This window comes from Oreochromis aureus, linkage group 23, assembly GCF_013358895.1.
Source record: "Oreochromis aureus strain Israel breed Guangdong linkage group 23, ZZ_aureus, whole genome shotgun sequence".
NCBI lineage: Eukaryota > Metazoa > Chordata > Actinopteri > Cichliformes > Cichlidae > Oreochromis > Oreochromis aureus.
The window spans coordinates 33,880,794-33,893,958 of NC_052963.1; the positions used below are offsets into that span (position 1 = coordinate 33,880,794).

The window sequence follows — 13,165 nt, forward strand, 5'->3', positions numbered from 1 at the left end:
GTCATTGTCATCCCATGCTAAAAACACTTGACAGCGTGTGACTGTGTGTGTGAGAGAGAGATTTTAAAGTTTAGTGGAGATGAAAAAAGCAGGTTGAGCCTCCAGCTATAGATGACTCTAAATCCTGAAACACATTAAATACATTAATGTATAATGATAGAGTTCTCTGAGGTCTTTAAATTAATTAACTGTGATCCTGAGCACGGTTCGACAGGGGCAACAAAGTGGACGCCACATATTTCCAGTGATTCTAACCAGCTGAGGTGTCCCCCACTTCACGTTCCCTTGGGAGTAAAAAGTGTTAATATGGAACAGCAGTCCTACAGGAACTGCATGCTGTACATCGATCTGTGCTGCTGGAGTTTTGCTGGCCCGGAGCCTGACTCATTAAAGGAAAAACAAGAGTCAGTTTTACTCTCTCACTGCTGGTAAACGGTGAAAGTAGAGCTGTGAATGTAGCTCGAGAGAGTCGGTCTAACTGAAGAGCCAGAAAGCATTTCCCACACAGAAACAAGAAACAAGAAACGCAGTCTGTTATCTACTGTACAAAAACCCTTCCTCTTCTTCATTCAGCTGCTTCTTTTAGGTGTCGCCACATCTGCACATCTGCACATCTGAGCATCTGCTTCTATCTCACCCTATCCCTAGCATCCTCCTCTGTCACACCAATCATCTCCATGTTCTCCTAACTACATCCATGAATCTTCACCCTCTTCCCTTTGTCTTCAGCAAACAGTAGCAGTTTGCGGTGGCACCCTGATCAACCAGTGATTGATTAGGGAATCACATTCTTCATGAGCCACACGTCTGACTTGGCAATGATTCTGTTCCGGATCTCATTTATCTAGGCTTGGGACCGACACTAGGAGTACACTGGCTTGTGCAGGTTTTGGGCTTATCCAAGGAACTTCAGGGTTTACTCTGCTAAGTAGGTGGTTCACTTCTTACCAGACTATATCGCCATAGTACCTTTTGGAGCTGGTTAGGTTCCAGATTAGGGATCAACAGTCAATCCTCTGGAAAATAGCATCACCATTCCTGGAAGGTCTTTTGACCTCTGGCTGCAGAATAGAAGCATCGAAAGTTTTTCAATAGTGTCTAAAGTCTGTGTTTCCCTGATGAGCGTCTGTAATAATAATACACACAAGTTTATTCCTCGATTTATTTTTCGTTCTCCTTTTGGCTGTTCAGGATGTTGGGCTGTACAATGTATACAGAAAAACAGATAAAGTAAGAAGATGCTGTTCAGTGCGGTGAAAGCATTTACATGATGAATATGATTGCTGAAATAAATCAGTGAGTTTACATGTACACAATCCACTAGGTGGTATACAATGCTTCGACCAGAGTCTACAACTGCTTTCTTGTCTCATCGGTTCTTTGCAGTTAAATTGATGCTGCCTTTGACACAAACCATTAGAAAATCCCTTTCACTGGTTCTTGTTGTAAATATAAACAGAAGTTTGGTAAACCACTGGTGTAATGTTTGTGATTGGTTTTCTAAACAGGCCACTTTTTCTTTTTTTGTTTCTTTTTTGTCTGTTTCCAAAAGAACAGACAGTCTGACATCAGCGAGCACACCTTCAAATGCTTACACTAGTTATTTTACCCTGTGAAGCCATAGCACCATGTACACCATAATGGACTGGTGACATTTTTGTTTCAGAAATTTCTTGGATTTTGGTGAAAGCTCAGATAAATCTGGTCCCTGATGGTCTACACTTACTCAAAGACACCACCTTTCCGCGCTTTGAAAAATATGGCTGCGATGCTTCATATAATGCCGGTAAACTGAGCAGTCAGGTTACACATCACGTTACAGTGAACTCAGACTCTTGGAGGAGTGGTCACACAGTTTCTTTGGATCTCTGTGCAGCAGGTACGGTTCACATGTTCCATCCCAGTCCGATGTGTGTGGCCAGCAGGTAGCACATGCCGATCATGCATGTCATTATCATCATGGGGAATCCCAGCCTGTACAAAACAAGAGAAGAGCAAGTTAGATGCAATGATCAGCACTTCAGTCAGGATTACTGGAATAAAAAGATTTACGGGCTGCAGTAACCTGGATGTGGTGGCCTGTCTCTGATCAGGGCATATACAGAAAGTCAGAAACAGCAATAAAGGAGGAGCAGGGGGACAGGTGGGTTGTCAAGTGGCTTGCAGATGTGCCCTAGATTAACCATTTGAATTAAAAGGATGGTATGAACTGTCCTGAGCTAAAAGTTAGCCACTCAGAAAAGTCACAGAGCTCAACCTCCACCAATATCACCATTTTAAGAAAAATAATTTGGAGTCTCACCAAATGCTCCGCCTGTCCACCAACTCTCGTGTAATTTGGCTCTTGCCGTGGGGAAGGAGCTGATTGGCAGTGTTTTTGTAGTTGTTGTCATCATCTTAAAATGTATTCATTGTTCCCATCAGTGTGTGTCTTCTATTATTTTGCTATTGTTGCATGATTCAATGGAAGCTGTTAGTTTAGCAGGAACGTAAGCTCCAGTACACACAGAACAAGAAGTCAAGAAATGGTGTTTACAACTTTTATTATTTTCTACTATAGCTCCAGCACCTTTCACAGGCCTACTGACGCAAACAGCAATTTGCTTCAATAAGTGTAAGGCATCGTGTAATGTCACATGAAGTCCTAGCTTCCATTTACATTTATCCTGGTTTATTCTCTCAAATTTCTCTTTTAAAAAATATATATATTACCAAAAATGGCATTAAAAAAAATCCTGGCACTAAAGCTCGGTTTGAAAAAGTAATAAAAGACCTTTATCTTACAGGGATTTTTCTTCTCTTTATTATCATCTCTCTTTGTGAGAGACATATTTTGACCTTTGGCAGCCACAGACAGTCCAACTCCTCATATAGAGAAAACCAAATTATTGCAAAACCCAGTCTTATTGATGTGTGACACTTTGCTGAGCTCCACAGCTAACTCTGTCTTCACTCAGCCTGCAGCACAGGGAGGTCAGAGCTGCACAGCCGCTCAGAGCCGTTAAAAATTCAGCATCTTGATCAAGGACACATCAGCCTGCAGGTGAAAGCTTGTCTTCCTGCACACTAAAACTAGCAGATGCTCCGAGACATGCACATTACGTACAACGGACCAATCTAAAAAGTCCTCGGCTGCATGCACACATCTCATTAGTCCAAAGTTGTTGATTGAAACAGAAATGGCTTCACATGGTGACATTTTTAAAGGCCAGCCTACTTCTGAATGTAATGACTGAAATGTAGTTCCCTGCATGAAGCATCAGTGGTGACTGCTGTCATGTATGTTTCTACTTCTCATCCCTGAATTAGTCTCCTTAATTGAAAATGTGTCCTTAGATGACTCCTGAACTGCAGATGGCTCGTGTTTGGATGTCTACCATGTCCTATATGGACACATGGCAGCTCCGAGGGCCAGAGATCTGTTCATCCTCACTCTGTGCCACAGATCACTTTGGAGGACAAAAACAGAAACTGCATGTATATTCAGCGTGCCAGCCATCAGTCTTCATCAAAGCAGAAAAGGACTAATTAAGACTAAAAAATAAGAGAACATATCATTAAAATATCATTAAGAGCAGATGTTGCTCTCACTCTCACAGACTGCAGAGAAAAAGTTTGGGCCAAATCAGCCTGGAAAAAAAACATAAACATACAGCTGCTATATTAGCTGTGTTAATCTTTATATTAGGATTAAAGACAAAATGATGACAGTTAATTCAAATGCAATTATTATGACGATAAACATTATATTTGGCTTACGTGTGGTTTTATCTGTCGCTTATAAAGCACACAGATGCTTATATGAAACGGCAAGGTTAACCGTGCAAGTCTGATTGTCAGAGAGACAAAAGGTTACCCGTCTCTTTGCTGTGTGTATTTTCAGTTAACCTGGACATGACCCCTTCTTAGAGGATCTCAAGGCCTGAGATGACCATTTGGGTTCAGAATGAGTATCTGATGATCACTGCAGCAGCCCACAACTTTGTTTTCTTTTTCATTTTCTTATGTTTAGCTGCCTTTACGGGTCACTACTAGTCGTATAGGGCCGTCTGCTGAAGGCCAAGGCTTTTAAAGTTCTCATCAGAGAACTATCTTCCTCTGATGATGCAACTCAGAGAGGTGACACTAAGGAGGACCTTCAGCAGCTCATCAACCAGTTTGCTCATGCCTGCAGTGAGTCTGGGCTGGCTATCAGCATCAAGAAAACCAACAAAATGACTGATTATTTTAGCTGTTTGGGTTCTGTCGTCGCCAGCAGCAGCCTATAGTATCTTTTACTAGGCAAAAAGACAAATAGAGGGTGTGGGACATCAAAAGAATCACCTAGAACCATTTCACCTTCACTGCCTACAACAAATAGTCACTAATGTAACTGTGCTTAAACAAGCCAGCTCTCAGAGCATGCCTCTCCTCCTGTCAGTGTCGATCGGAGTCTATCTCGATCGACACGAACATCAGGTGACCCGATGTCCCCCAGCATCTCAGCAGGTCCTGTTTGCAGATGGGACCTGAACATCAGGGGCATCAACCCTAATGAATGGGAACGACCCGAATCATCACAGTTTGGCATCACAGTGCTGAAGGATTGAAGAGGGGCAAAACAAAAAAAGCTACAACCAATAGCTAAAGGACAGGAGCCACAATAGCAACCAGAGACAACAAGCTTCACACTTCAGCTATGTTTGCAGCACTTGCAAGGATCACATTACTGAACCACAGTTGATTCGTGTCATATGATACAGCCAAAAAAAAAGAAAACATTTATCTACATTACTTCTATGATAGCATGTAGGTATTTCCACCACACATCTGGTGTGTGTGTGTGCGCGCGTGTGTGTCAATGCAATATAAATATTTGCCAGTTCATCTACTGATTGAAATGAGACAGCTGCCATCCATTTCCTGTTCTGTTCAAAAGTGTCTGGATGCATTTCTCTCTGCTGAATCATCTCTGGTAAAGCATACAACTCCAAGATGGGTTTTTTTATCCTAAAAGGGTACATTTTGTCAATTTAAGAATTTTTTTTTGTTTCTTTGTTTTATATGTCCTCTTATAAATACAATATGGGTTTATGAGATTTGTAAATCATTGTGTTCTGTTTTTATCTGTTTTATACAGTGTCTCTACTTTGTAGGAACTGGGTTTATATGTGTAAGTGCCTGTGTGAAAACTGCAGTCAGTGTACCATCTCTGCTGCTCAAACTAAATTATGAAGTTTCCATTGAATATGCTTGCAGAAATGGCAAATAAGTACTCGGACTGAAGAATAATAAGGCTTCATAGGCACTTCAGCACTTTCATGATTTTAAGACATTCTGTTGCATTTTAATTGTAACCAAAAAAAAAAAACAGTTTCAAAGTTTCTCAACTGAGTCATAATGGTCATTGTCATTTTTGAGTGATTATCATTATTTACGCATCAGTAGCAAAAGTGAGGGGAACTGTGAAGAAAAGATAAAATTAATATAAGATTTACTAAAAAGATTTTAGCTAATATATATTAAGTTTAGAACTATTTTTTCTGATAATAAGTAAATAAGTAAAAGATCTACAGAAGAATGCATCTTCTGTAGTACTGGTACCACATCTCTAAACTTTCAGTATGGTGAATGCCTTTTCTCTAGAAGGTGTCAGGATTTTGCAGTAGTAACATTCTTAGTTTCCTAGCCAAACGTTCTTCATTTTCATGCACCTGAAAGGAACTGGTTTTCTTGTCTACCATTGCCAGACATTGCTACAGCACAGAAGTCATTCAAAATCCACCCTGCATGACGGTCTGCTTTGTAAGCAACACATTCTTCAGGATGGCTGACTACAAAGGACGGTGTCACATCTTCCTCCTGTGGTGTTAACCCTTATAACCAACTCTGGGCCAGGTTATGAGTTCAGTATAAGTTACTGTGGTGACCTAATCAGATGAAAAGCGCCACCTTCAAGACACTGAAAACTCTGACTTGAGGCTCAACATATTTCAATAACCTATTAGTCTGTTTTCCTATATGCTCCCCAGCTCTCCAGTGGTTCCTTCCAAGATTTAGATCACCATGTGGCGCTCTAAATCTTGGGGTTGAACTGCAGCTGCGGCTGCCAGAGTAGAGCCAGAGCCAAAGAAAAGAGTTCCTTTTCAGTGCTCCATAGAATGCCTTTCACCTTATTTTCCAAATATTAAATAAGAGTTTCCTAAGTCCAGTCCTTTCTCATCAGTTGTATGAGTGTAAAGGTTTAGGTTTTTGCACATGACAGTTTGCAATCAAGCCGTGGTAGATGTGCTGCATGAAATTCTGTCCTGATCAAACAAAGACAAAAGCAGCCGATGATCTGTGTTGAATTTGTTGATTTAAATGGAAGCTGTCACAGGTTTTATTACCAAGTCAAATACACAAAGCTTTTAGTGCAGCTGTCAATATGCACCCAACAGCTACTGGAAATAATATTGTGCAAAAAGATGCAAAGTGGGTAATGCTACCTATTTTGTGCGCAGGTCAACATCCTCAGATGTTGATGAACCACAGAGAAGGCATGGAATAGAACAGGTCTGTCAGTGCTCTAAAGCACCTCCAGAGTGGACAGTAATGCAGCATTTAGCTGCACAGATGGAGGGCCACTTCAGCTTTGGTGTTTATATTGATTTGTAATGTGAGAATTCAGTTCTTTGACTACACTGCTCTGTTTCTGTTAATACCACATGCTTTTTCATTTAAACTACACTATAATCACATATTGCTTGTGGGAAAAATGAGCCTGTCTGACTGTTATCACTGTCAGACAGCCTGAGGTCACCTCTGCATGAGCGAATCCCTTTCTACGGAGCAATACCTATTTCCCGATCACAGGCACAGCACGAGGGGACACGGGGCACATGAAAAAGACACCACAATATACCACAAAGAGGAGCAGGGTTCACCTTGTCTAAAAATCCCTATCAAACCTTGTGATCTCACACAATGACTTAATTGCAAATGATGGGAGCCCTTTGAAAGTCCTGATGCAATCTCAAAGACTCTTTAGATAAACCAATGGGCTGCGCTTCTCTGACTGTGGAGGCTGTAGGACAGAGAGAGCAGCGCTGCTCCCCTGTGATAATGGTTGACCTGTTCTATTCAACGAGCACAAAAAGCACACTCGTGCAGCGTTTAAGCTGTGAAGCGGTACACAAAAAAAACTCCAAACATATGTATGAGCGTGATTGCAACGTTTATTAGAAATAAAGCTACAACACCTGCCTCTGCAGTGCAGAGGCTTATTGTTTTCTGTATAGATTTCCTGCAGATGACTGTACATGTGCAACATGTGGTCAAAAAAAAGACACTCTGAAGCACCTTACATTGTCTAATGTCATTTGTTTTTGTGTCTCAAAACTGTAGCAATTTGCCACATTGATAGGCATTTACAAGTACATTTTGCAGTGGGTCTATTCTAGAGTGCAACGCATTACAAGCACCCGTGGCAGTTTCTATTCAACCGACCTGGACTATACACAACATACAGAGCTGTTACTTTAGTGATGCACCTTAGGTTAATGGTTTGTGGAGAGGAGGATGATAAGGGCCTTGAGGCACGAAGGAAGCAACAGGGACCATGCTAACTGCTGAGCTATTCGAGGCCACTCATTTTCCTTTGTGATGGCTTATCAAAAAGGCATTTGTGCCCCTGTGGGCTCATCTGGTCCCTGAATTTATCCTCCTGATACAGCACTAGTCAATCCCAGCTACCCAGAGTTTCAGACCAGACTTCGCTCCCCCTTGCCTGTCTCTCTGAACAGCAGTGACCCTTGCCACAGACAGCCAATTACAGGCAGTGCTTCAGCCAAGAGCAATGCTCCTGTCCAATAACTGTAAACACAGCTACAGCGGGAGAGAAGTAGAGCTGACGGGTTGCAACTGTTTCCCTCCATTTCAATGAAATCCTTTGCAGACAGACGTCCCAGAGTCTTTTTAGTGCGCTAAGAAATTTGTCAACGAGCTTTAACCAACTCTGACACATTTTCCACCAATTACTTCACTGGCATGTCAGAGCCGATTGAGCAGGTAACGAAGGCTGAAAAAATAATGGTGGAATTTTCTTAATGCCAAAGGTCACCTGCAGTTGTTCTTTTTCTTCTCAGCCACAGTCTTATTAGCTGTAAATAGGAATATCAATGAAGCAACCTGCCACAGATCAGATTACAATATTAAAACGTAGTAGTAACATAGTAATATATCCTGTAGCTTAGGTATGTGGGAAGTGCAATACTTCTGCAAGTCTTTAGAATAAATTACAACTCACTGAAAACAACAAATAGAGCATAGCGTTAGTTGAGTTAGGCCACAAAGTCACAATCCTGACTGATCAGCTGATGGCTGAGCTGATTAGGGTGTGCCTTTCAGAGTGATGCTGTGTACAGTGTAGACTTGAGGACCCAAAATGCTGAACGCAGGAGAATTCCAACAGAAAGCTGATAGTAAAATCCAAAAAGTAACAAAAAGTCCAAATACAAGAGAAAATAGACAGTATAGACAACAAGGCAAATACGAGGAGCCAGAGAATCTAAGCAAAAGGTGAACAGGACAGCACAGAAGCAAACACACACACTGGAACATAACAGTACAAAGAGGAAGTCTATTTATAGCCCTTGGTCTTTAAACAGACCCAGGCCTGATTGATTGGAATGAGGGAAAATGGGTGAAAGGATTACAACCAGGTGAAGACACACAGGATAATCACTCAAGGGGAAACAAAACCACACAGGGAATTGAAGAAAACTTTCACAGTAAAACAAGAGACCAGTACATGAATACTAACTGCTAACAAAATATCAGACCAGGGAACACATTAAGACAGAGGAAGATACTGGGAAACAGCTGGGAACTAAAAGCTAGAACATTTGGTTGGTCCCTGTGGACTGATCCCTCCAGTCCACATGCTGAAGTATCCACTGGGCATTTAATGGTGTGAGAATGTGCGTGTGTGAATACTAGAAAGTACTGAGTAGAAGGCGTTAATAAGTGCCAATCACTTTAGCATTTTCCCTAAAAGCCAGGATTACACAACTTAAACAACTGCAGCATCTGCAAACCTCTTAGCAACCCATCTCTTCCTCAGCTCCTCCTTTTTATATCACAGAATTTTATCACTGTTATATGATGAAGCCCAGTCTGTTCTGTCTGTGGTGCTCGGTCCTGCTCTCCTCGTCTCCAGATTTGCACATGGAAGGACTGGGAATGGGAACGTAAATGTTCTTTAGACTACAAACTGAAATGTCATCTTCACGGCGGTGCTTCAGAAAATGTTAGGTGGTAAGTATAGATAGAATATCAGTATAAATGTTGTCTGTGATTGATCTGATGAAAGAAATGACAGAAAGCACAAGTCATTCAGATGAAAGGACTGAATAGAAAAGATGGAGCGCTGTCACTCCATCCAGTGAAAACACTTTCAGATCTTTGATGACAATAATCTACAGCCAGCCACAGACACCGCGTTCAGTCATAAGTGTCACAAGTTTAATGTTAAATCAAGTCTCTGTTCAAATCTGTTACACAAATCCCCAAATCCTCTGACTTTGTCTCTTTTCATCCCTTACACGCAATACATTTTCGCTGATCCCTAAATAAAACGGCGATGCAGTTTCAAAGCAATTGCATATCAAGCCTAATCAGACTCATATTCATGCTTTTTTCAACATAACTGACCCCTTCGGCTTCTCCAACAAGCAAACCATAAAGTACGTCTGTCTGCTGTGTCACCAGGGTGCAAATTATCAGTGAGCAGGTGGCAACCTGATAGGAAGCCTGCTGACCATCCAGCCTGAGATATAACCACATTTTCTGCCATTCATTCGACTTTTTTCTTGTAACCACCCTAGAGTTCTGAAATCAGGCTCCACGGTTGGACGGTTTCACTCAGTATCAGTTCAATCAGTCACACATATGTTACACTGTTTATGCCTCTTTCATGCCTCAGCGTGACTGGGGGACTTCTATTTCTGTCGACATGAGAGAATATTGCTGCAGGTTGACTTCCTCCACACTCGCTGTAGTAAACATTTCTCTACAGGGTCACTGAAGAGGACACAGACTCAAATCACTGCTTGCACTACATAACAAACCCGTGCGCGTCGTGTTGTTTCCTGGAGTCCGCTCACAGAACGCTGCACCTGCTGCACAAACACAAACTAAACGTGTTCTGTCACATGATACTCTACTAGATGTTCTCAGGCTATGCATACACATTGTTGGCAATTTCCAATGCACCATATGATGGACATAAATGTGTAAGTAGCCCCTCAGGCTGAATAGCCTATCGTATTTCAGCACCACAAACCAAGAACAGAGGAACTTTTCAAACTTGCTGTTTATGACCTCTTTGTGCATGGGACTGCTTCGTGCTGTTAATGGCGCCTTTGCTTACTTGAAGAACTCCATGAAGGAAAAGCCATATCCGTGTTGCTCAGCGATGCCTGCACACACAACGTTGGCTGATGCTCCTATCAATGTGCCATTTCCTAAACAGAAAAGAGAAGAAAGTCAGAGAAAACTTTTAAACTGCTTTTTATTACTTCCCAGCAAACAGATAATGCTACAAAGCTGGACGCTCATATTAAACATGGCTAATGTTGCAAATAAACAGGTCAGTGTCTCTGAAACGCTGCACTGTTTCACATCCTGTTTCAAAAACATTTTGTTTTCTATTCTTGGATCTGATTGGCATTAAATGGAGGGTCTCTCTTTGTACGGTTTCAGAAAAAGCTCTGCTCTGAACACAGCACGCCCACCCACCTGCTCAGTCTGACTCAGAAATACTTCCATCAGTTTGCTTAAAAAAATTTTTGGAGGTTGACCAGAAAAGAAAACTTGAAATACTATGCATTTCCTGAAGAAGTAGAGCCGTGGATATTAGTTTTCTTTTTCTCAGAAAAACAAAACAAAACAGCTAAAGACCAGAATATCAGCTTCTGCAATCAGAGCCCACTATGAAGGTGGATATTTAGCTGGCTAATGTTAGAAGATGATGATTTTTCATCTGTAAAGGGAAATGCAGAAGAGTTAGAAAAGCACATTTCAGTGATTGGTTACTTACACATCACTGAAATGTTTGTCTTGTATTGACACTTGGAATAAATCTCTACTGTAACTACTGTTTCAGAATGGGAAATTATGTTTTTCAGTTGGTTTCCTCTACCGCTGCAAGAGGAGGACACGCTGCACAGAACCATCACGTTCTGTTTGCAGAAACTCATTAGAAGTAAGAGGAAAGTGTGCTTTTAAGGAATAGAGGCCATAAAGAGACAGGATGCTTGTTTCAGGAAGAGAGTGGAGCGAGTGGCTGCATCAACGTTTAGTAGAAGATGAGTAAGGACTCGTGTTCAACTCGTGCAATGCTGCTCTAGAAGAACCCAATAATAAAAATATAGAGCTGAGCATAAGATAAGTTAACGTAAAATATTTCAACATTATGAGCATGAGTACTTTACAGTCTTATAAAACTGTTGAGCATCATCACTTTTCAGCCTTGTCTTGGTAATTTCTGACTTAATCTCATAAAGCATTACTTTAACAGTCAGCACGCGTACCCATCCTGCAGTTCAATACTGCCCACATCTCAAAAGGTGTCAGTGTGAGGATGGGGCTTGGCAGGGGCAACATCACACTGCCAGTCGATAAAGACCTGTCACAGTGCAGTTGATTAAACTGAAACACTATGACAGCTCTCTCTCTCTCTCTCCATTTGTGTCCTTCCCATCGGAGCAGAGCCACAGTCGGATGAAGGGCTGGCCGCTGGGGCGCAGAATGAGCCTGAGTGAGGCGATCTCTGAGAGCCCTGAGGCTGCTCCCACAAAGAGCGCAGCCTGACCTCCCCGGGGAGCGACACAGCTGTACAAAGTGTGGCTGTCACCTGGAGCATATGTTGTCTTCTTCTGGCAGCCGTCATCAATAAAGATCCACACCTTTCAAACAGGGATAAACTATAAAGTCCCTGATGTCTGTGAGGGAGTCTGGAAGGCTGTTGTGTATTTTGCCCAAAACTGACATGCAATGCACTATTTTTATAATACAGCATATGAGGCCCAAGAAGCAAAGCTTACCACCCAGACAGGCTCCCATAGCCAAAGCAAAGATGAGCGGTTTAACTGGCAGGTTCACATCTGCATCCTGACTCAGGTTGATGAGAACTGGAATCTGCAGAGACAGATTTAAAATCATGAAACCAGCTCTTTCTTGAAAATTTACATACACTGTTTTTAGTACGGCGAAATGTTATTTTTGCTTCTTTTTTTTTTTTTTAACTATAAGAAGGATGTGTGTGTGTACATGTTTAGACACCTTTGTGAGGACAGAAAATTGGCATGTCACTATACTTTTTGAGGCTCAAAATGTGGTTTTAGTGTCAGGGTTACAATTAGGTTATGTTTAGGCTAAGGGTTAGGCATTCATTTTTGATGGTTAGGGTAAGCGGCTAAGGAAAGCATTATGTCAATTAGATGTCCTCACTAAGATATGAAAATGAGGGTGTGTGTATGTGTGTGTGGTGGTGGGGGGGTTATGACGCAAGTGCTATACAATAACATGTTTATGGACTCCAGGATGAATAAAGCCTGACTGTTCTCCTTTCGGAAAATTATTATTATTTCTCTGAATTCTTTCTAATACCCAGCAGGGGGCGACTTCTCCAGTGTGAAAATATATGAGAGTGTACAAAAGTATGAGAAAACAAACCTACTCCTGACTTGAGTTAAGCCTCCATATACTTCTAGTATTTCCTGATAGGATCTTATTTGCTGGTCGTATTCATTATTGTTCATATTATTAAATATGTACCAGTTTTGACTGGTACATATTGCTTTATATCAATCTAAATGTCTGCCCCTTGTTAGGGAAGCAAACTTTAAATGTATTTTTGCAGGAATGGATAAAATAGTTAAAAAAATGCATTTGAAATGATTATGAACAAACAGTTGGATGTTTTTAAGGAGAATATTTGTTTGCCCTCTTCCATTGTACCTCTTGTTTCGATGCTCTCACTGCCAGATCAGTAATTTTTTTTATATACAGACATGAGTGAAGTATCAATAGTTTCCTGTAACTCTGGCACAGAAAGCAAATAAGTGTAAATGCAGAACTGTTGCTTTGAAAATGCTTCTAAATTGATTCATTCATACATAAATTTCCTAATCTCAATCACTGC

The 13,165-nt window shown here is 41.3% G+C and overlaps 1 protein-coding gene across 1 annotated transcript in view; it reads right to left on the reverse strand.

Annotated features, from left to right (window-relative positions):
- Window positions 1-1,148: 1,148 nt before the first annotated feature.
- oca2 (oculocutaneous albinism II) overlaps window positions 1,149-13,165 on the reverse strand; it is a 54,194-nt gene continuing 42,177 nt past the window's right edge. The window contains exons 22-24 of the mRNA XM_039606304.1: window positions 12,066-12,159; window positions 10,391-10,484; window positions 1,149-1,974 (exon numbers count right to left, since the gene is read on the reverse strand). Coding sequence (XP_039462238.1) covers window positions 1,887-1,974; window positions 10,391-10,484; window positions 12,066-12,159 — 276 coding nt within the window. The 3' untranslated portion in view covers window positions 1,149-1,886. The remainder of the gene's footprint in view (window positions 1,975-10,390; window positions 10,485-12,065; window positions 12,160-13,165) is intronic.